This window comes from Callithrix jacchus, chromosome 10 (genome assembly GCF_049354715.1).
Source record: "Callithrix jacchus isolate 240 chromosome 10, calJac240_pri, whole genome shotgun sequence".
NCBI lineage: Eukaryota > Metazoa > Chordata > Mammalia > Primates > Cebidae > Callithrix > Callithrix jacchus.
In genome coordinates, this window is record NC_133511.1 from 84,462,754 (window position 1) to 84,484,408 (window position 21,655).

Genomic DNA, 21,655 nt, shown 5'->3' on the forward strand with positions numbered 1-21,655 from the left:
AGGTATATGGACAGAATTTAGACCAAATAAAAATCTCTAATTTCTTATACTGTAATTATTTATTAAGTCCTTTAAAGAAAAAGTTAAAAAGAGCCAATTTCTACAAGAGTTTGGTTTAGAATTTCATATCCAAAGGATTCATGAAATGACTACTGAAGATTTCATTAAGTCCCCATTTTATAGTAAGGATGCATTAGCAATAGGAATTTTAAAATACTTCTAAAAGAACCTGTCTTATAATCTACATGAAATTCTATGATGGTTCTTGTGAGATAGGAAGGAAAATCCTTTTCCCCTAGATTAGGTACCTAAATGATTTGACAATAGTTAAGCATTCAATCACATGCAACCGTGATAGTATTCCATTCACTGGCACAGAAGTTATCAGAATTAATGAAAGCTTAAGGGTCTTTTTATAGTTAGGGAACTTTGTTAAAGCTAATATATCTGGTCTAATGGGTCAAATTATACCAATGCTAAATTTTACATCCCTATTTTTAAAAACAAACATTTATTAAATCCTGGAATTTACATGATGTTTCTCTTTCTAGAATATATTCAGACAAATGCTACCATAATACCACCAAATAAGTCCTTGCCAAGCCTCTCCAGCCAAAGCCATTAACATTCAAAATAGGAACCAAGCCAAGGTGGCAGTTGCTTGGCCTATAAAGGTCATAGGTTCACCTGAGGAAGTTACGAACACAAGATTTAGACCTAGTCTTATCTCTGTCACACTAGACTTCATTGTGGAGTATATCTAAACTTTTAAAAATCTAAGTACTTTGTAAAAAGAATTATAATTAGGATCTGAAATATGAAAGTCAAAAAAGAAAAATCCAGACTGTTTCAAAGAAGTAAAAGAAAAACTAATCAAAGTTCAAAATTTGATGAACCATGCTACTTTAAGATATTCTTTTTTTTTTTTTTTTTTTTTGAGATGGAGTTTCGCTCTTGTTACCCAGGCTGGAGTGCAATGGCGCGATCTCGGCTCACCACAACCTCCGCCTCCTGAGTTCAGGCAATTCTCCTGCCTCAGCCTCCTGAGTAGCTGGGATTACAGGCACGCGCCACCATGCCCAGCTAATTTTTTGTATTTTTAGTAGAGACGGGGTTTCACCATGTTGACCAGGATGGTCTCGATCTGTTGACCTCGTGATCCACCCACCTCGGCCTCCCAAAGTGCTGGGATTACAGGCGTGAGCCACCGCGCCCGGCCACTACTTTAAGATATTCTTTATGCAAACAAATAAGAAAAAATTTCTACTTTGTGAACATTGACCAAACAAAATTTTTTTATCAAACATCTTAGGAGAAATTTGAATATTCTCTATACCTGCTATAACAAGAAGAAGAGTTTTCAGCAAACTGCCATGCCCCAAGTCCCCAACACACTGACCTTTACTGAAACTGAGTCAGATTTCAGAAGTGCCCTTCTACAATTCCAAATTAGCAGCTGAAGAGCTAACAGACTTTGAGTAACAATCTTAGGCAAAACCTCCTTTAAATGTTAGGTAGAATCTGATCTCCAAACTTAATCCTTAGGAAGTAAGACATAATTTTCCTATCGGGAAACCGACACTCTACATTCCATGGATCCAAAAATTCATTGAATAATTTAGGAAATACATTCAAAGTACACTAGTATACACTACCTGATTTAAAGCCATTATTTAAACACTTAAGATACCCAGTTTTATTTCACTCCTAAGAATATTTACTAATAATCACTACTTCCTAGAGCTCAAATGAAGCTATTTTATATTAGAGAAAGAATCCATAATAAGCCCAAAGTAAACTGTAAGATAACTCAACAATTATTGTTTTGATCTCATCCTTAATCAACAAAAGTAAACTACCTGCCCAGCATTTTTGCTCTTGGATATTACTTGGTCAGGCCCACATAATGGTCCTAGGTCTGGCATCTGTGTTACATAGCAAACTATGGAGCCCAAGTAATCCCAAACAGTAGCTTACTGACCATCTACTTAGAAACTGGACTGAGAATATATGAGGATTATTTTTCTTTCATAGTAAAAAACAAAACACAGGTCTATCTCTGAAGTAGAAAGAACATTTCCGACAACTGTATGAGCAAAGGAGTTCTGACCTGTACCATTAAGTGCAAACCCTGCAAATCCATTACATGGCTTACAAAAGGCCTTTTTATGTACGGTATATGAATATATAAGCTTTTTATTTATAGTATATGAATATAGTATATAAATATGCATCGTATATGAACATAGTATATGAATATGTAGGCTCTGTGAAGGCTATGGAGCTTTTCTTCCAAATAAATTAGGGGGCCTCAATTTATCTTTTAAACACTATCAGAAAAATGTGCTTTACTTGAGCTCTAGAAAGTTTCTATAAACACTCATCAATAAGAAAAAGTTTAAAGAAAGCTGTCAACAGGTTTACACTTCTTGAAAAACACACACCACAAAAAGGTTTAAATTCATTTATATAAACATTTAAGTTTTCAAAAGTGAAGGTAAGTAGGTATGAGTCTCGTTAAAATGAGACACCAAAATAACTACTTCAAAAAAGAAACAATGTGACAAAATCATTCAACCATCACAGTCAGTCATAAAAAATAAAAGATGCTACCTGGTAGGCCTAAGCACAAAGGCAATCTGAAGGAGAGCTAAAATTCTATTCTTTAAAAAAAAAAAAAAGAATCAGAATCAAAGTAATTCCATCAAAATTATCATTTTGTGAAAAAGACTAATTTAAGAATCTATTATGTTAGAGGTATTCTATAGGAATAATGACAAAGCCAAATCAACCAGCTTCTCCATCCTTTCATTTACTAATAAAATACAAATCAATTGTTAAGTTAACAATAGCTTTTTAAAAATCTTTCAAATCTATCTATTTCTGTGGCAGAAAAGGATCTAACATTTAGCAGACTAAGCTCTCAGCATTTAAATTTCACTCATGACCGACTGACTGCCCAGGACTGGAAGAAAAATGCTACTTACCCAGAAGATGAGGCAGTTATTCCCAAAGGAAGTCTGTGAAAGGTGTGGAGAAGAGGCACCCAAACTTGCACACAAACAAGTGTGCACTAATAAATCCACATGGGCGGGGTGCCTTGGGTGCCATATCCTGAAAGGAGAGTTTCTGTAGGCCAAACACTTAATCTAGGATGGCCAGAGGGAAGAACAGCACTGGACAAGATAGTCAAGAAAACCTTGTCATGTTTACTAGCTACTATCCGCAAAGGAATATTAACAGGTAAGCTCTCATTTTTCTTTATCTTTTCCTTTCTTTATCTGAATATTAAGTATGGACTAAAGAATGGAAACTATAGAAACAAATCATTCAGCTACAGCATTTTCAGGGTTTTACGCTCCTACATTTTTAAATAAGACTTTAACAAAGGCAAAACTGGTCCCTGAATCTGTTAATAGATTCTAACTTACTGTTTCTGATCCTTATTTGATTTTTAGGAACAAAATCTTAAAATGATATTCTTAAAACCCAGAGGTTGAAATATACAGTATTTATGAAGTTTTACCAAGAAAAATTCTGTGGCAGGTATTGGCTTTAACTGGGAACAAACACCTATTCTTCAATTTTAATTCTGTTAAACTGCAACGAGTAAAAAGTCACATTGTATATGTTAAAGGCCTAAAGCCTTGGATTCAACTACAACAATCAATACAACAACTACAATAATCTATATTGCCTTTTAAAATAAGTCAACCTTCAAAAGAGAACTTTCACACTCTGCTGAGACTGGGGTGAGGAATCACCAAAGCCTTTTAAACTTCCTTTTATTTTGACATGGGTGGGAGTGGTGGTTGTGGTAGAGAAACTTTGTGGTGGCTCACCTGGTGTCCATACATACCCGCTATTTTGGGGGGATCTTGTATATGAAATATATATATATAGTCGGTTTATGTTTTGCTCCTACAGTAACAGGAAAAAGGATCTTTGTGTTAAGTTTCAATGCATACTACCAGTTAGGTTCTTTATTTTTTTGCTAAGTGGATCAGTTTGTTCCTTCATTATTCACTGACTACTACCTCCCCATTCCCCTAGAGTTTTCAAAATATTATGTAAGCTGAGGTTGCAGACTACTCTGGTAAAAGGATTCTACAGAGATCAAATAAATGTGGAGATTCTGGCATAAGCAAAGTATAGCTCAGAGTACATCTTCCAAGGGACTTTACAGAGGAGCCGGTTAGTCCACTGACTTTCCTCACAAATAAATTCGTAACATGTGGAGGTATCACTGAGTGGCACACTATTCTTTCCTGGGTACCATACTATATACTGACATTCTTGAACAGTTGATAAATTTTAAATCTTTCTTAATTTGGATTACATCATAAAATTAAAATATAGGCCGGGCACCATGGCTCATGCCTATAATCCCAGCACTTTTGGAGGCTGAGAGGCAGGTGGATCACCTGAGGTTAGGAGTTTGACCAGCCTGCCTAACATGGTGAAACCCCATGTCTACTAAAAATACAAAAATTAGCCAGATGCAGTGGCTCAAGCCTGCAGTATCAGCTATCTGGGAGGCTGAGGCAGGAAAATCACTCAAACCCAGGAGGCAGAGATTGCAGTGAGCCGAGATCATGCCACTGCACTCCAGCCTGTGTAACAGAGCAACACTCTATCTCAAAAGATACTAATAATAAATAAATAAGATAAAATCTAGAGTGAAACTGCTAAGTTTCAAAAAGAATAAGAAAGCCTAGTGCAGTGGCTCACATCTGTAATCCAGGAAGCCAAGGTGGGTGAATCGCCTGAATCCAGGAATTCAAGGCCAGCCTGGGCAACATGGTGAAACCTTGTCTCTACCAAAAGTACAAAAATTATCTGGGCATGTTGGTGTGTGTCTATACTCCTAGCTACTCAGAAGGCTGAGGTGAAAGGATCGCTTGAGCCCAGGAGATAGAGGTTGCAGTAGGCAGACAGTACTACTGCACTCCAGCCTGGGTTACAGAATATTCTGTATCAAAAAACAAGGATAGGGCCAGTCACTATCCTGGAGGCTCATGCCTGTAATCCCAGCACTTTGGGAGGCCGAGGTGGGCAGATAACTAGGTCAGGAGTTTGAGACCAGCCTGGCCAATACGGTGAAGCCTTGTCTCCACTAAAACAAAAATTAGCTGGGCATGGTGGTTGTGTATAGTCCCAGCTACTTGGGAGACTGAGGCAGAAGCATCACTTGAACCCTGGAGGCAGAGGTTGCAGTGAGCTGAGACCAAGTCACTGCATTCCAGCCTGGGTGACAGAGCGAGGCTTCGTCTCAAAAACAAACAAACAAAAAACAAGGATAAATAACCACATTCATTCTTTCTCATGGCCTCAGTAACAGAGTAACAGCCCAAATCCTGACCCACTGATATACTGAGAAAACGTGTCTGTGGATTCAAAAATCTAAATGAGACTTTTATGTTTCTGCTTTCCTAAATGTAAGTCTGAAGTTCAACAGACTACTAAAAGTTCACCAACTACTGAAATATGATGAGGCCAGGCGCAGTGGCTCATGCCTGTAATCCCAGCAGTTTCGGAGGCTGAGGTGGACCGATTTCAAGGTCAGGAGATCAAGACCATCTTGGCTAACACGGTGAAACCCTGTCTCTACTAAAAATACAAAAAATTAGCCGGGCATGGCAGCACATGCCTGTAGTTCCAGCTACTCAGGAGGCTGAGGGAGGAGAATCGCTGAACTCAGGAGGAGGAGGTTGCAGAGTGCTGAGTTCATACCACTGCACTCCACCAGCCTGAGAGAGACTCCATCTCAGAGAAAAAAAAAAAAAAGAAATATGATGAAAAAAATCAAGTAGACAAAGATCAAAGGGTAGAAAAACAATACATATTAAAAGATATCCTAGATTATCATAATTTGCCTCTAGCCTAAGACAATATTCTTGAAAAAGTACAGCAAAACATTAGTTGATTTGATTACCCATTTGAAAATCATATACATGAGCTCTGATTCCACAATACCATTTTCCACATATTTCTATTCTTTGGATATATGGAAATCATCTAAGCTATGAAAAATGCTTCATGACTAATATACTGAAACAAGCTAACATAAAAAAGATCTTTATAAACTAAGCTTCTCTACAAATCAAAAGGATTATACTATTATCTCAGTGAGGAATAGGGTGACAAACAGCACTATTCCTATTTTATTGATAATGCCTAAACCAAAATAGAGAGCTTCACTAGATTTAGTGTGCTTTGCTTATGGATTAAAGATCTTTCATCATTTGTTTCTTTTTCCTGTATTAAAAAAAGACCCCAAATATAAAGGTAGGGAAAGGGACAAGAGGGAACATACCCCTTAGTGTAGAGAAATAGGGGGCAGGAGAAGGAGAGGCCTCAAAAGGAGAGGTAGGAGGTATTGTCATTAAGGCAGCAAAGTAATCTCTGTAGAAAGATGGAGGAGGAGCCTCCACAGCCTCAGAGACAAAGGCAGAGACTGCCCTCTCACTGTCCAGAAGGGAAACGGCAGCTTTTCTTCCTTCCATGGCAACCACTTCATTGCTCACTCCGGATTACTTTCATCCTTATGTAGATAAGAGTGCTGAAGAGCTCGAAAGGCAGAGATTTGCTTGTGTGCGTTAAAAGTCAGTACTTCCAGCAGGAGCTGTGCTCCCAACTCCTCCATCTCAGGTACCACCAACTGCACTGGGCAGGGCCCTCTGGGGTGAAAGGCTCCACAGGGCAGAGATAAATCTCAAGGCCAGTCATCCTCTGGAGGCAGCCCAATCAGGTCAAAGATTTTGCCCAACTGGTCAGCTTCAGAGTTTCCACAGAGAAGAAGCTTTCAACAAGACAGCTCAGCAAAGATACAGCCCACACTCCACATGTCCACAGGTGTGCATATGTGGGCTGCAGAAGAACTTTGGGATCTTAGTACCAGAATGTAACAACCACAGGTATAAGTGCCATCTGGTAGCTGTAGATTCTGGCCAGGCCAAAATCGGCCAGCTTGACTGTTCCGCCACTTGTCACCAGAATATTCTCTGGCTTCAAATCTCGGTGAGCAATGCAATTGGCATGAAGGAAATCTAGGCCTCTTAGAAAGTGGAGCATCAGATCCTTGATGGTCTTGGCTGGCAAGCCTGGTGGGGGTACCTTGTCCAGATACGTCCTTAGGTCTTGGTCTATATGCTCAAACACCAGGGTTACCTTGATCTCTCGGTTAGTTCAGGATGTGGCACAGACATCCATCACCTGGACAACGCTGGGATGCTCAAAAGCCTCTAGTTACCTCAGTAAGGCAACCTCACAAACTGCTGACGGGAAGGCCTCCTCTAGCTCCTCCACTGGGGACTCTCATACCCTGGAGGGCCACAAAGTGGACACTGTGGGGATCACAGGCCTTGTACACTGTCCCACAGGCACTGACACCAGTTTCAGCCACTGGCTCATATCGAGAGGTAGCCATTCTCAGATCAGGGGAGACCCTCACGCAGGCCGGAGTGCTGCAGGGGTGGCCCGTTATCAGGGCCCCAGAGCCGGTTCCTGCAGCCCCATACACCCAAGCTCGGTCCCGGGCAGCTGGAAGCAGAAGGCCCAACCACAGACACAGGCTGCAGGCTAGAGAGGTCCCCTCACCCCCACCCTCACCACATGACCAGATGCCAAAAAGGCGTGCGGAAACTGGGCCATCATCTAGGTTTCTAACTCCAATCATTTTATTATATTGTGGTCACACTTATAACAAATACATTTTAATAAATCAAAACCACACCACTGGAACCTGAATAGTATGTATCAATGAGAAAAACAGTGGAAATAACACTTTATAGGGTGGGGGGAAAGACATCTACATCAGATTTCAGGATGGTTACAAGTTATCAAGAAAATATAACAGAAAAATAAACTTCAGGCCAGGCGCGGTGGCTCACGCCTGTAATCCCAGCACTTTGGGAGGCAGAGGTGAGAAGATTGAGACTATCCTGACCAACATGGTGAGACCCCATATCTACTAAAAATACAAAAATTAGCCAGGTGTGGTGGCACACACCTGTAATCCCAGCTACTCAGGAGGCTAAGGCAGGAGAATCACCTGAACCCGGGAGGCGGGGGTTGCAGAGAGCCAAGATTGTGCCACTGCACTCCAGCCTGGAGACAGAGCAAGACTCCCTCTCAAAAAAAAAAAAAAGAAAAAAAAAGAAAATAATCGAGTTTATAAGAGAGGTACAGGTCACACATAAATTTAAGAACTGGGGGCAGAGAGATGGCATTTAAAGCTATGAGAATGGTGGAAATCGCCGGGCGCGGTGGCTCACACCTGTAATCCCAGCACTTTGGGAGGCCAAGGCGATGGATCACCAGGTCAAGAGATCGAGACCATCCTGGTCAACATGGTGAAACCCCGTCTCTACTAAAAATACAAAAAATTAGCTGGGCATGGTGGCATGTGCCTGTAATCCCAGCTACTCAGGAGGCTGAGAGGCAGGAGAACTGCCTGATCCCAGGAGGCACAGGTTGTGGTGAGCCGAGATCGCGCCATTACACTCCAGTCTGGGTAACAAGAGCGAAACTCCGTCTCAAAAAAAAAAAAGAAAAGAAAAAGAGAATGGTGGAAATTACCAGGAGAGTGAGGATAAAGAGTGCCAAGGACTAAGCCGGGGTTTTAGCAACGTTAAGAAAATGTAAGAACTTGCAGAGGAAACTATGAATACTGATGAGACCGGAAGAAAATCAAGTGAGCATAGTGTTTTGGAAAATGAGAGAAAAGTTTATCAAGGAGGGAGTAACCAACTCTGTTAAATGCTGCTGATAGGACAAGTAAGATTAGAACAGTAACCTGCTATTGGATATAACCTCACAAAGATGATTAGCGACCAGGCGCAGTGGCTCATGCCTGTAATCCCAGCGTTTTGGGAGGCCCAGGTGGGTGGGTCACCTGTGGTCAGGAGTTTGAGAGCAGCCTGACCAACATGGAGAAATCCCATCTCTACTAAAAATACAAAAAATCAGCCAAGCGTGGTGGTGCATGCCTGCAATTGCAGCTGCTCAAGAGGCTGAGGCAGGAGAATTGCTTGAACCCAGGAGACAGAGGTTGTAATGAGCTGAGATCGCGCCATTGCATTCCATCCAGCCTGGGCAACAAGAGCAAAAGTCCATCTCAAACAAACAAACAAAAAAAGATTATTGGTAACCATGACCAGTTTTCGCGAAATAATATGAGAGAAAGCCCAAAAGAAGGAGGTTTAAGAGAGAAAGGGAGAAGAGTAATTAAAGAACCAAGTCAGTTGTTTCAAGGAGTTATTCAGAGAAGAATGAAGATAAGCAACAGTGGTGGCAGGAAAAGTGGAATAGAGAAGATGATTATTTTTTAAAAAACGTTTTTAAAGATACATAGTATTCGTACATATTTAACGTGGTATTTTGTTAGCTGCACAGAATGTGTAATGATCAAGTGAGGGTATTTAGGGTGTCCATCACCTTAAGTATTTATCATTTCTATGAGTTGGGAACATTTTAGTCTTCTATTTTGAAATAGACAATACACTGTTAACTATAGTCACCCTACTCTGCTATCGAACATTAGAACTTATTCCTTGTAACTATGTTTGCACTCATTAACCCACCTTTCTTTATGAGCCCTCTCCCACCTACACACCCTTAAGTCTCTGGTGTCTATCATTCAGGAGGTCAAGGTTTTTAACTACCACATGAGAACATTCAGTATTTGTCTTTCTGTGCCTAGTTTATTTTCAATTCCATTCATGTTGCTACAATGACAGGTTTTCATTCCTTTTTTACGGCTGAATAATATTCCATTGTGTACACATACCACATTGTCTTTATCCATTCATCTGCTGATAAATACTTAGGTTTATTCCATATCTTAGGTAGTATGAATATTGTTGCTATAAACATGGGAGTACAGGTATTCCTTTAACATACTGATTTCCTTTCCTTTGGTTAAACACCCGGTAGTGGGACTGCTGAACTGTTCAGTAGTTCTAATTTAAGTTTTTTAAGAAATCGTCCTACTGTTTTCCATAGTGGCTGTAATTTACATTCCCACCAACATTGTATAAGTTTCCTTTTCTCCTCATCCTCACCAGCATCTGTTGTCTTTTTAATAGTGGCCATTCAAACTGGGATGAGATTGTATTTCTTTGTGTTTTTTATCTGCATTTTCCTGATGATGAGTGATGCTGAGCATTTTTTAATACACCTGTTGGCCATTTGTATATCTTCCTTTAAGAAATGTCTATTCATGTTCTTTGCCCACTTTTTAATTTTTTTTTAACTGTTGAGTGGTTTGAATACCTTGTATATTTATATTAGCCCCTTGTCAGATGGGTAGTTTGCAAATATTTTCTCCCACTCAACAGGCTGTCTCTTTGTTGACTATCTCCTTTGTTGTGCAGAAGCTTTTCTTTCTTTTCTTTTTTGAGACAAGGTCTAGCTAGCTCTGCTGCCCAGGCTGGAGTGCAGTGGCACGATCTCAGCTCACCGCAACCTCTACCTCCTGGGTTCGAGTGATTCTCCTGCCTCAGCCTCCTGAGTAGCTGGGATTACAGGGGTGTATCACCATGCCCAAATAATTTTTGTATTTTTAGTTTTTAGTAGAGATGGGGTTTCATCATGTTGGCCAGGCTGTCTTGAACTCCTGACCTCAAGTGATCCATCTACCTTGGCCTCCCAAAATGCTAGGATTATAGGTGTAAGCCACTGCGCCTGGCCCAGAAGCTTTTTAATTTCCTATCAGCTGTCTATTTTTTTGACTTTGCTTTTGAGATATTAACCATAAAACTGTTGCTTAGGCCAATGTCCTGAAGGGTTTCCCCTATGTCTTCTTCTTGAAGTTTTATAGTTTTAGTCTTACATTAAGTCTTTAATCCATCTCAAATTGATTTTTGTATGTGGTGCAAGATAGGAGTCCAGTTTCATTCTTCTGCATATGGATGTCCAGTTTTCCCAGTACCATTTATGAACAATGATGTCTTTTTCACCACAATGTATGTTCTTGGCACCTTTGCTGAAAATCAGTTGGCTGTAAATATGTGGATTTATTTCTAGGCTCTTTATTCTGTTCCATTGATCTATATCTGTTTTTATATCAATATCATGCTGTTTTGGTTACTATAACCTTGTAATATATTTTGAAGTCAGGTAGTATGATGCTTCCAGCTTTGTTCTTTATGCTCAAGATCATTTTGGCTATTTGGCTTTTTTGGTTCCATATAAATTTTATGATAACTTTTTCTATTTCTATGAAAAATGACATTGATATTTTGATAGAGATTGCACTGAATCTGCAGAATGTTTTGGGTAATATAGTGTTTTTAACAATATTAATTCTTCATGGGGATGAGATGTCTTTCCATTTGTTTGTCTCAAGAGGACTCAACTCTTCAAGGTTTCTTTAGGACATGGTTTTGTGTGCTGATGAAAGTCATCCAGTATAGAACATGACTTGAGAGAAAAGAATTGCTGCAGTGATGCCTCTGAGTAAGTTAGAGGGGATAAGGTCTAGTGGAGAAATCAGCTTTAGATAGAAGCAAAGATGACCAACTTATGGTAACAGGGGGAAGGCAGATGTGGTGATGCAGGTAGTAAGAGACAGACATAGATGAAGGTTGGAGTCTAAAGAAATTGTCTTACTGCCTTAGTTTCCTTGGTTGAAGAAAATTATATTTCAGGTAACACTAATAAACAAATACAAAAAGGAAAAACTACTGGTTTTCAAAATAATTTGTCTTATTTGACCTGCTCATATTAACCCATTTTACTTTCTTTTTTTTGAAGTCTCACTCTCGTCCCCCAGGCTGGAGTGCAATGGCACAATCTTGGCTCACTGCAACCTCTGCCTCCCAGGTTCAAGCAATTCTCCTGCCTCAACCTCCTGAGTAGCAGGGATTACAGGCACCTGCCACCATGCCCAGCTAATTTTTGTATTTTTAGTAGAGACGGGGTTTCACCATGTTGGCCAGGCTTGTCTCGAACTCCTGACCTCACGTGATCTGCCTGCATCGGCCTCCCAAAGTGCTGGGATTACAGGCATGGGCCATCCTGCCCAGATTTTAATCCACTTTACTTTCTTCTATTAATGATGCTCATCTGTTTTCACACATAACCAAGCTAGAAAAATGTATATATCTGTCAATAGTTTAACACATGATTGGCTCACAAATAAAACTATGTGACCAAAGGAAAGATTGATGAGTTAATCAGATTTATTTTTATGCCCTGGTAGAAGGTTCATTTACAGTAATGATAATTACTGTAATGATAAATCATTTACTTCAAGTTTTAGATTACAGTACACTATTATAGGTTTTTGTCTAAGAAGAGTAGTCCAAAATTTCACAAGTAAAGCTGAAATGTGCTTTTCACAACCGGGACTTAGACTTTGCTTACACTGAGAAACACAAGTTTTCAAGGGTACTTACCAACAGTGGTCACAGGAGGCTGGGAAGGGTATTGGGAACTTGTTGTGGCAGGATATGGACCACCAGGTGGGTAAGGACAGCCTGGGTAACCACTAAAGACGAGGACAAAAAACATTTAACATTTAAGATGACCCAACATTATAGTATTTTTAAGAATCCCATTCAGGAAGTTAAGCTTGGCATATGGTTGTTATACTGGTTGATGAATTTATAGTTTTAGAGCTGCAGGTGTTTATTAAAGTTCTATGGAAATTGTATTAATGACACTGGATTTACTCTTAGTTAAATGCTCTTGCTTTTTCCCAGTTATATGACAGTCAACTTCACAGCAACAGAAACTAAGGAGTATTTCTAAGGACAATCCAACAGCATCAGAAGCAACAAGTAATTTGTGAGAGCACTTTTCTGATTTCTCAAACTATATGAAATTTTACCTGTGGCTTTTTGCTAACCTTTGAGGATATTTAACCCGAAAATACTTGTCTTCGAGTAGTTTTTTTCCTCTTTTGATAACATTTGTACCAAACTCATCTTTAAATAGTTAAAAAAAAACTCTTTTCTCACTTTCTTGACACTTTCTGTCATTCATGTATTTATATCTAACTCAGAGGAACTTTCTTTAGAGGTTTCTACTCCAATTACCTTTTTAACAATCTCTTACCTATACGTATCATTTACAACATCCCTGGCAAATGGTCATCTTTCTTTAACATTAAATATCATTTCAATATAATTTCTAAATAGGAGTCCTATATTTGCATTTTGGAAGATCACTGAACTATCTGGAGACTCCTAAAACTCATATGTTTGAGAAACTCTAACATTTTTCCCTCAAGTTTCTTTTCTTTGGGTTACATATTCTTAATTCCTTTAACTATTTGTCTAAGGACATGATTTTCAGATCTAATTGCTTTCCTCTGAATGCTTACTAGTCAGTGTTTCCCTTACAATCATGAAGAAAATTAGAAAAGGATGATTACTGGCTACTGCTTAGTTGGACAATGAATCTCAATTAATCCTACTTTAGCTACAATTGTCAATTCTATGACATTTGCCTTTTACAAGCTCATTAAAACTGCTGATTAAAAAGAGTGAGCACAGGCTGGGCGCAGTGGCTCACACCCATAATCCTAGCACTTTGGGAGGCTGAGGCAGGAGGATCACTTGAGTCCAGGAGTTCAAGATAAGCCTAGGCAACATGGTGAAACCATCTCTAAAAAAATACAAAAATTAGCCAGGTGTGGCACGCACCTGTAGTCCCAGCTACTTGGGAGGCTGAGGTGAAAGGATCACCTGAGCCCAGGAAGTGAGCTGAGATTGCGCCACTACACTCCAGTCTGGGTGAGAGTGAAGCCTTGTCTCAAAAAAAAAAACAAAAAGGTAGCCTAAGCACTGGAGCAAGAGCTCCTTCTGAGTTTATGGTCAATAATCCTTTTTCAATGCAGTGGTTCAAAGATTCTCCTATTCGTATATCAGCTCCCACTTTATAACTTCTCCACAAAAAATGTTATATATGACTTGCTGAAGATTCAATGTAATCATGGTACTTATCTATCAGTATAAAATCAAAATTTTTTTTAAAAAGACATTCTTGTTCCTAGTAGACACATGCTAGAAGTTACCGAACACAGTACTTCTGTTTCCAGTCTCTTTGGTAATTCATGCTATAATGTTGTAAGGAAATGTCAATCTTACTGAAATTTCTAAATCCACCTTTTTGAAAACTGGGATAAACTGTTGTTTCTTTTATTCTGGAGTTTCTCCTATCTTGCATACCTTTGCAAGGATGTGATCATACTGCCAAATTTTTTTGTGACTTGGTATAAAACTCTTCTAAGCCTACAGATATTAACTTCAGAGAAATCTCCATCTACAGCTTTATTGTTCAGAAGTCCATATCCATGGTGTACCTTCAACAATTATTCCCTCTATGTCCAAAGCTCCTTTTACTAGCAACTGTTCAGTAGAAAGGCTTGTAATTTCAAGGCTTCAGGTAGAATTCCATCTCTAGAACTTAACCAGAAAATTTAAGGCCTCAAGAAATCTAAAATGTATAACCTGCTTATATATCACTACCAAAGGAATCTTTCTCTATTGTCCCTGACAAATGTTCTTCTCATCTCTGCTTACCTATCTAAAGTGACAGTATGCTTACTACCTTCTAAAAAGTTGTGAAAAAAAGAAGACCCAGAAATGAAATATTTGCTAAATTAACTTTCAAGATCCTAGATATTACATATGTACATATTTATATTTACCTATGACATGTGTTCAGAAATCTGGCTATCAGAATATGAGGATTATGATTAGGTTATAAAACAAAGAAGAGTTAGTAGCATTAAATTTTCCTTACTAATTGTTAACAGCAGCTGGAAGTCTCATTTTGGCACCAGTATAGGCCAGTCTTTATTTATTTATTTATTTTTTTGAGACAGGTTCTCACTCTGTTGCCCAGGCTGAAGTGCAGTGGTTCAATTATGGCTCACGGCATCCTTGAACTGCAGGCTCAAGTGATCCACCTTAGGCTCCCAAGCAGCTGGGACTACAGGTTCACACCACCATACCTGACTAATTAAAAGTTTTTGTAGAGATGGGGTCTACTATGTCCCCCAGGATAGTCTCAAACTCCTGGGCTCAAGTGATTTTCTCACCTTGGCTTCCCAAAGTGCTGACTGGCATTTTAAGTTAGCCCAAAGACCACTTTGGAGAGTATTCCCAGATTACCACTGAAACAAGTACACATTTAAAACATGAGTTAATAATTATTTCTCATTGACTCTCTAGTATGTGTTATTAACAGACTAATTTCATTGTTAATTTAGTTATCTATGTTATTACTATGTTGATAATACAGGCTGATAGCACGGGTAGTCTATGAACTGAATAAATATCATGTGACAAGTCTGACCCCATTATCTGAACCATTGATTGATTCCTGCAATTTATAGAAAAGATAGGTTGTGGGTTTTTTGTTTGTTTCAGACAGTCTTGCTCTGTCACCAAGGGTGGAGTACAACGGCATGATCTTGGCTCACTGCGACCTCTGCTTCCTGGGTTCAAGAAATTCTCCTATCTCAGCCTCCCAAATAGCTGGGATTACAGACATGTGCCACCATGCCTGGCTAATTTTGTATCTTTAGTAGAGATGGGGTTTCACCATGTTGGCCAGGCTGGTCTCAAACTCCTGACCTTAGCTGATCAGCCCGCCTCAGCCTCCCAAAGTGCTGGGATTACAGGCATGAGCCACCACACCTGGCCAGTTATGTCTTTTTTTTTTGTCTGAGACAGAGTCTTGCTCTGTTACCCAAGCTTGAGTACAGTGGCATGATCTCAGCTTACTGCAACCTCCGCCTCCTGGGTTCAAGTGATTCTCCTGCCTCAGCCTCCCAAGTAGCTGGGATTACAGAGGTGCACTACCACACTGAGGTAATTTTCGTATTTTTAGTAAAGATGGGGTTTCACCATGTTGGCCAGGTGAACATGGCCTAACCTTGTGATCCTCCCAAAGCCTCCCAAAGCGCTGGGATTAGAGGCGTGAGCCACTGAGCCCGGCCTATGTCTTCTTTTTTTTTTTTCTAAAAAAGAGCATTGCTGGGTGCAGTGGCTCACATTTGTAATCCTAGCACTTTGGGAGGCTGAAAGCGGGGGGATCACAAGGTCAAGAGATCAAGAGATCAAGACTATCCTGGCCAACATGGTGAAACCCCATCTCTGCTAAAAATACAAAAACTAGCTGGGCATGGTGGTGCATGCCTATAGTCCCTACTACTCGGAAGGCTGAGGCAGGAGAATCACTTGAACCCAGGAGGTGGAGGTTGCAGTGAGCCAAGATCATGCCATTGCACTCCAGCCTGGGCAATAAGAGTGAGGCTCTGTCTCAAAAAAAAAAAAAAAAGAGAAGAGAGTATTAGAAAATGTTCTTCCCCTTGGCTGAATTCATTATGACCAACAGTCCATTAATATTTCAGCTATCTATACTAGATATACAAATTTCTTAAAAGGGAATAACCATTACTCATCCCATTCTTTTTCTCTGCAAAATAAAAACGAAGTCAAGGAGTTGCATTTCTCTAGATTGAAAGAAACACATTTCAATACCTTACCTTACCTTACAATACACGTACCTTAAAATTCCAGCAATAAACCAACCTTTATTTTCCACTAAATTGCAATTAAATTTATTTTAATACCCTAATTGGCAAATTATTTTCATTCTAGATCTAATAGAATAATTTGTAATATAATTATTCAAAAGATAATTTTTCATTACCTGGGATTGGGAGGGTATCCAGATGGGTATGAAGAGATTCCACCTGGCATGCCTGGCATGTAGGAAGCTAAAAACAAGTTTTTAACATTGTAAAAATAACATACAAAGCCTGAAGATGTAGGCTACTGTATAAGATATACATCATACTGTCAATACACAGCAAAATTTCATAGTTAAAAAAATCTAAATTTCAGAACCAAAACAAAACAAATACCTCACCCTCTCATAATCCTCACATCATTAAACATGAATTACAATACTTATGACAATCCTGACCAGAAGAACTGGCAAACAGGTCAACCTGGTCAGCTTTTAAAGTTTTCAAGAAGTCTATAACCTGCGATAAAGTCAGGTTCAATTTCAAATTTAGATGGAGGTAATTCTGGTCTCCTTTGCTCCAAGGTTAACTTCTTACAGAGTAACTTCTTTATTATATCTAATAAATCTTTCGATATTTCTTTTATAACTATGTTGACCAATTAGCACAGCTGGTTTTGTTGGTTTGCTTGAAAACTTTAAGAGACGTCAAGTCCTATACAAAACTTACATTATCCAGACTAGTTAAAAACCAGTCTAGGCCAGGCGTGGTGGCTCATGCCTGTTAAGCCCAGCACTTTGGGAGGGCAAGGTGTGTGGATCACGAGATCAGGAGTTCGATACCAGCCTAGCCAAGATGGTGAAACACCATCTCTACTAAAAATACAAATATTAGCCAGGTGCAATGGTGGGTGCCTGTAATTCCAGCTACTCAGGAGGCTAAGGCAGGAGAATTGCTTGAACCTAAAAGGTGGAGGTTACAGTGGGTCAAGATCATGCCACTGCACTCTAGCCTGAGCGATAGAGCAAGACTCTGTCTCAAAACAAAAACAAAAACTAATCTAGGTGAAAGAGTGAGACCTTGTCTTAAAGAAACAAAACAAGAGCTCAGAAATAGAAGGGATAAAAGGTTAAAATCCAGGAAGCTTAAAGAATATTTTATATATTCTTTAAAGAGAACATGAATGTCATGGAACTAAGATCAGTGGTGCCAAGAGGGTAATCAGTGTAGAGGAAGAAAAAGAGAAGTTATTTTGACCTTAACTGACAAAAAAAAGAAGAAAAAAGAATCAACTCTAGAGTGTTTAACATGACTTATAGTGACTGAGTACAAAACTGAAATTCAACAGTGACAACAGTATGGTGTCTTTCTTGAATACTGCACTTCTAATGTCAATGTAAAACTCAAAGAAATTTAGAAAAAAAAAAAAAATGTTGCAGACCGGGTGTGGTGGCTCAAGCCTATAATCCTGGCACTTTGGGAAGCCAAGGCAGGTGGATCATGAGGTCAGGTGCTCAAGAGCAGCCTGGCGAATATGGTGAAATCCCTGACTTTTCTAAAAATACAAAAATTAGCTGGGCATGGTGGTGGGTGCCTGTAATCCCAGCTACTCAGGAGGCTGAGACTCGAGAATCACTTGAACCCGGGAGGCAGATATTGCAGTGAGCCAAGATCATGCCACTGCACTCCAGCCTGGGCAACAGAACGAGATACTGTCTCCAAAAAAAAAAAAAAAAAAAAGTTGTTTAAATTTATAAAAAAGTTACCTAGTGGTCACTGGCTATATTATCTGAGCAAATAAACAAAGGTAACGAGACTAGGAAATATTTGATATTTCAATTTTTTTTGAGATGGAGTCTCGCTCTGTCGTCCAGGCTGCAGTGCAGTAACATAATCACAACTGACTACAACCTCTGCCTCCCAGGTTCAAGTGATTCTCGTGCCTCAGCATCTCGAGTAGCTGGGACTACAGGCATGTACCACCACACCCCACTACTTTTTGTATTTTTAGTAGAGATGAGGTTTAATCATGTTGGCCAAGCTGGTCTTGAACTCCTGACCTCAGGTGATCTACCCCTGCCTCAGCCTCCCAAAGTGCTGGGATAACAGGCATGAGCCACCACACCTGGCCAAATATTTGATATTTCAAACTTAATAAGATACTCTACTCTTGGGCACTAAAGTCAATAGAATTTAATGAGATAAAAACAAATTTCTGATCCAAAAGAATTACTAGGATCTTTATTAAAAGAAATGCTAATCCTAAAACCAAGTTTATTCTGGGATGGTAGGGAAGGAAAGAGAAATGAGTTCAAAAATTCTTTCTGTTAAATTCCCATTCAGTTTATAAACTAAGATTTTCCTCAGGAAAAAATGGATTAAAAAGGAAAAAGTATAATTTTTAGCAGAAGAAAAATGAAAGCACACATAAGTTGTCTTATAAGATAAACAAGTTTGGTTAATTACAATCTTAAACAAAATTTACCAAAAAAAAAAAATCACAGGTCAAAACACAACAAAATCAATATAGATTTATCAAATTCAAAACAAGTTAAGTACAACCAACTCACAATTATTCAGTGATTTTTAAGTATCGGTAAGAATTATTCAAGAAAATAGAGATAACAGAGATAATATACACCAATTAAGGGAGAAGAGATACTGTCTCCATGCATCCACCACTCCACACAAGGCAAAATCATGAACTGGCTGTACAAAAGAGAAGAAAGCTAAGAGCTAGATGTCCAATTGTGGATACCCAGAATAGCTGAATATGAATGGTTCAGTTTACCGTAATCCTTATCTACACACTGATTTTGGAGTTGCATAGAGAAAGGAGAGGTCAGACTACCTTTCAAGTACATGTGCTAACAAGCTGATCAAATAAGGCTATTCTGCAGCATGCATAATTTAAAAAATTCTAGCTCTATTACAGCACTTTCTCCTCCATGTTGGAATCCAGCACAAACATTCTTAGATTTCTACCTACAAATGGCAGCCCAAATGCCAGTCTTTGGTGGTAATCTGTACGTGCAGATGTGGGGCCTCAGAATACTTCCAAAAAATCCACTAACGTGATAAGCTAAAAAGCAAAGAAGTCATTAGTTTTTTTTCTTTCTTTTTTTTTTTTTTTACAAAGCTTTCTGTTCTCTTTTATTTGTATGAGTTTTAAAGTAAAAGCTCAATTCTACTTACTATTTGGTGGCCCTGTTGCCTGGTATGGTGGATAGGATGTCGAAATAGGACGAGAGAAGACTGGCGGTTCATCTCCAAATACCACAATCATGACCTGAATAAGCCCCAACAAGTCTGACTGTGGCTACAAAATGAAAACAAATTCAAGTCAGCTAGAGTCACTTTTCAGTAAAAAGAAAAAGGTTGGGCCGGGCACGGTGGCTCAAGCCTGTAATCCCAGCACTTTGGGAGGCCGAGGCAGGTAGATCACGAGGTCAAGAGATCGAGACCATCTTTGCCAACATGGTGAAACCCCGTCTCTACTAAAAATACAAAAATTAGCTGGGCGTGGTGACGTGCGCCTGTAGTCCCAGCTACTCGGGAGGCTGAGGCAGGAGAACTGCTTGAACCCGGGAGGCGGAGGTTGCAGTGAGCCGAGATTGTGCCACTGTACTCGAGCCTGGCGCCTGGAGACAGAGTTTCACTCTGTCTCAAAAAAAAAAAAAGAAAAAAAGGTTGGCCATTTCTCATCAGTTTTCAACTCAGCTTGACAATTTTCTTTGTAGGAACCCAATCATGAAAATTTCATTTAATTTTTTAATAGAGCTGGGGGTTTTAAACATTACGTGCAGCAAGTTTCTTGCTTCAAGCATATAAAAATAGCACTAGTTAAAGCAATACGTTGCAAAATTCATACAGTTTTGTTCTTCATTTGACTCCATAAATTTATTTTAGTGCCACTGTACAATTTATTGTAAGTATACTGGTACAAATTTAGAGATTAGGGATAGATACAGGCAGCAGTCAGAATATTATTTAGGGCTGTTAAAAGACAGCAATGATATCTAGGAAATACATATTCTAAAATTAATTTTTATTAAAGATGTTATAAACTCTGAAATTATAGGCAGATTCTAGCCAAGAGTGGTGGTTCACATCTGTAATCCCAGCACTTTGGGAGGCCAAGGTGGGTGGACTGCTTAAGGCCAGGAGTTTGAGACCAGCTGGGCCAACATGGGAAAATCCCATCTCTCCTAAAAACACAAAAATTAGCCGGGCGTGGTGGTGTGCACCTGTGGTCCCAGTTACTCTGGAGGCTAAAGCAACAGAATCACTTAAACCTCAGAGGTGGAGGTTGCACTAAGCTGAGACTGTGCCACTGTACTCCAGCCTGGCTGACAGAGCAAGACTGTCTGAAAACAAAAAAAAGCACAAATTATAGGTAGATTCTAGCTTAAGAATTGCTAGATTGTAGTATAAAAGGGGTGAATTGTTAAAGGTACTAAAAGATCTTTCCTTCCAACAACAGTGACAGTGACAAAGAGACTGCCTATTTTTCCATAAGGGTTGCTAAGATTTTCTCTCAAGTATCTATTGACTACTGCCATGCATGGTGGCTCACACTCGCAATCCCAGCACTTTGGGAGGCCGAGGCTGGAGGATCAAATAAGGCTATTGTGCAGCATGCATAATTTAAAAAATTCTAGCTCTATTCCAGCACTTTCTCCCCCATTTGGAATCCAGCTTAAGCTCAGGAGTTTGAGACCAACTTGGTCTCTACAAATAAATAAAAAACTGTACGTGGTGGCATGTGCCTGTAGTTCCAGCTACTACAGGCAGTGGGAGGATCACCTAAGCCAAGAAGGTTGAGGCTGCAGTGAGCTATGATTGTGCCACTACACTCCAGCCTGAATTAGAGACCCTGCTCCAAAAAAAACAGAACCAAAATCCAACAACAACAACTAACAAGATACATCTACCAACCACTAATTAAACTGTGCTAGACAAAGTTGTTCAAATGGCTTATTGATGATTCTTCTTTTACTCCTTAATCTATTTTGTGTGGATCTCATCTCATATACTTCATTCATAAGTTCACTGAGTTCTGAAGAATTACTCAATCACTTTGAGAGGGTAACCATCTTCATAGTAACTACTTTTTATGCCCTCCCGACCCCCAACCCGCCAGACAAGGTCTTGCCATGTGGCCTA

General features: G+C 39.4%; 1 protein-coding gene and 1 pseudogene across 3 annotated transcripts in view; both read right to left on the minus strand.

The window, feature by feature from the left end:
- The window catches only part of TSG101 (tumor susceptibility 101), a 52,252-nt gene that overhangs the window by 12,163 nt on the left and 18,434 nt on the right, over positions 1-21,655 (minus strand). For all 3 annotated transcript variants that reach the window (XM_035265969.3, XM_035265968.2, XM_054242150.2), the window contains 3 exons: positions 19,685-19,808; positions 16,672-16,738; positions 12,402-12,493 (listed from right to left, as the gene is read on the minus strand). In XM_035265969.3, coding sequence (XP_035121860.1) covers positions 12,402-12,493; positions 16,672-16,738; positions 19,685-19,808 — 283 coding nt within the window. The remainder of the gene's footprint in view (positions 1-12,401; positions 12,494-16,671; positions 16,739-19,684; positions 19,809-21,655) is intronic.
- LOC100385190 (cyclin-dependent kinase 4 pseudogene) lies at positions 6,393-7,820 on the minus strand (annotated as a pseudogene).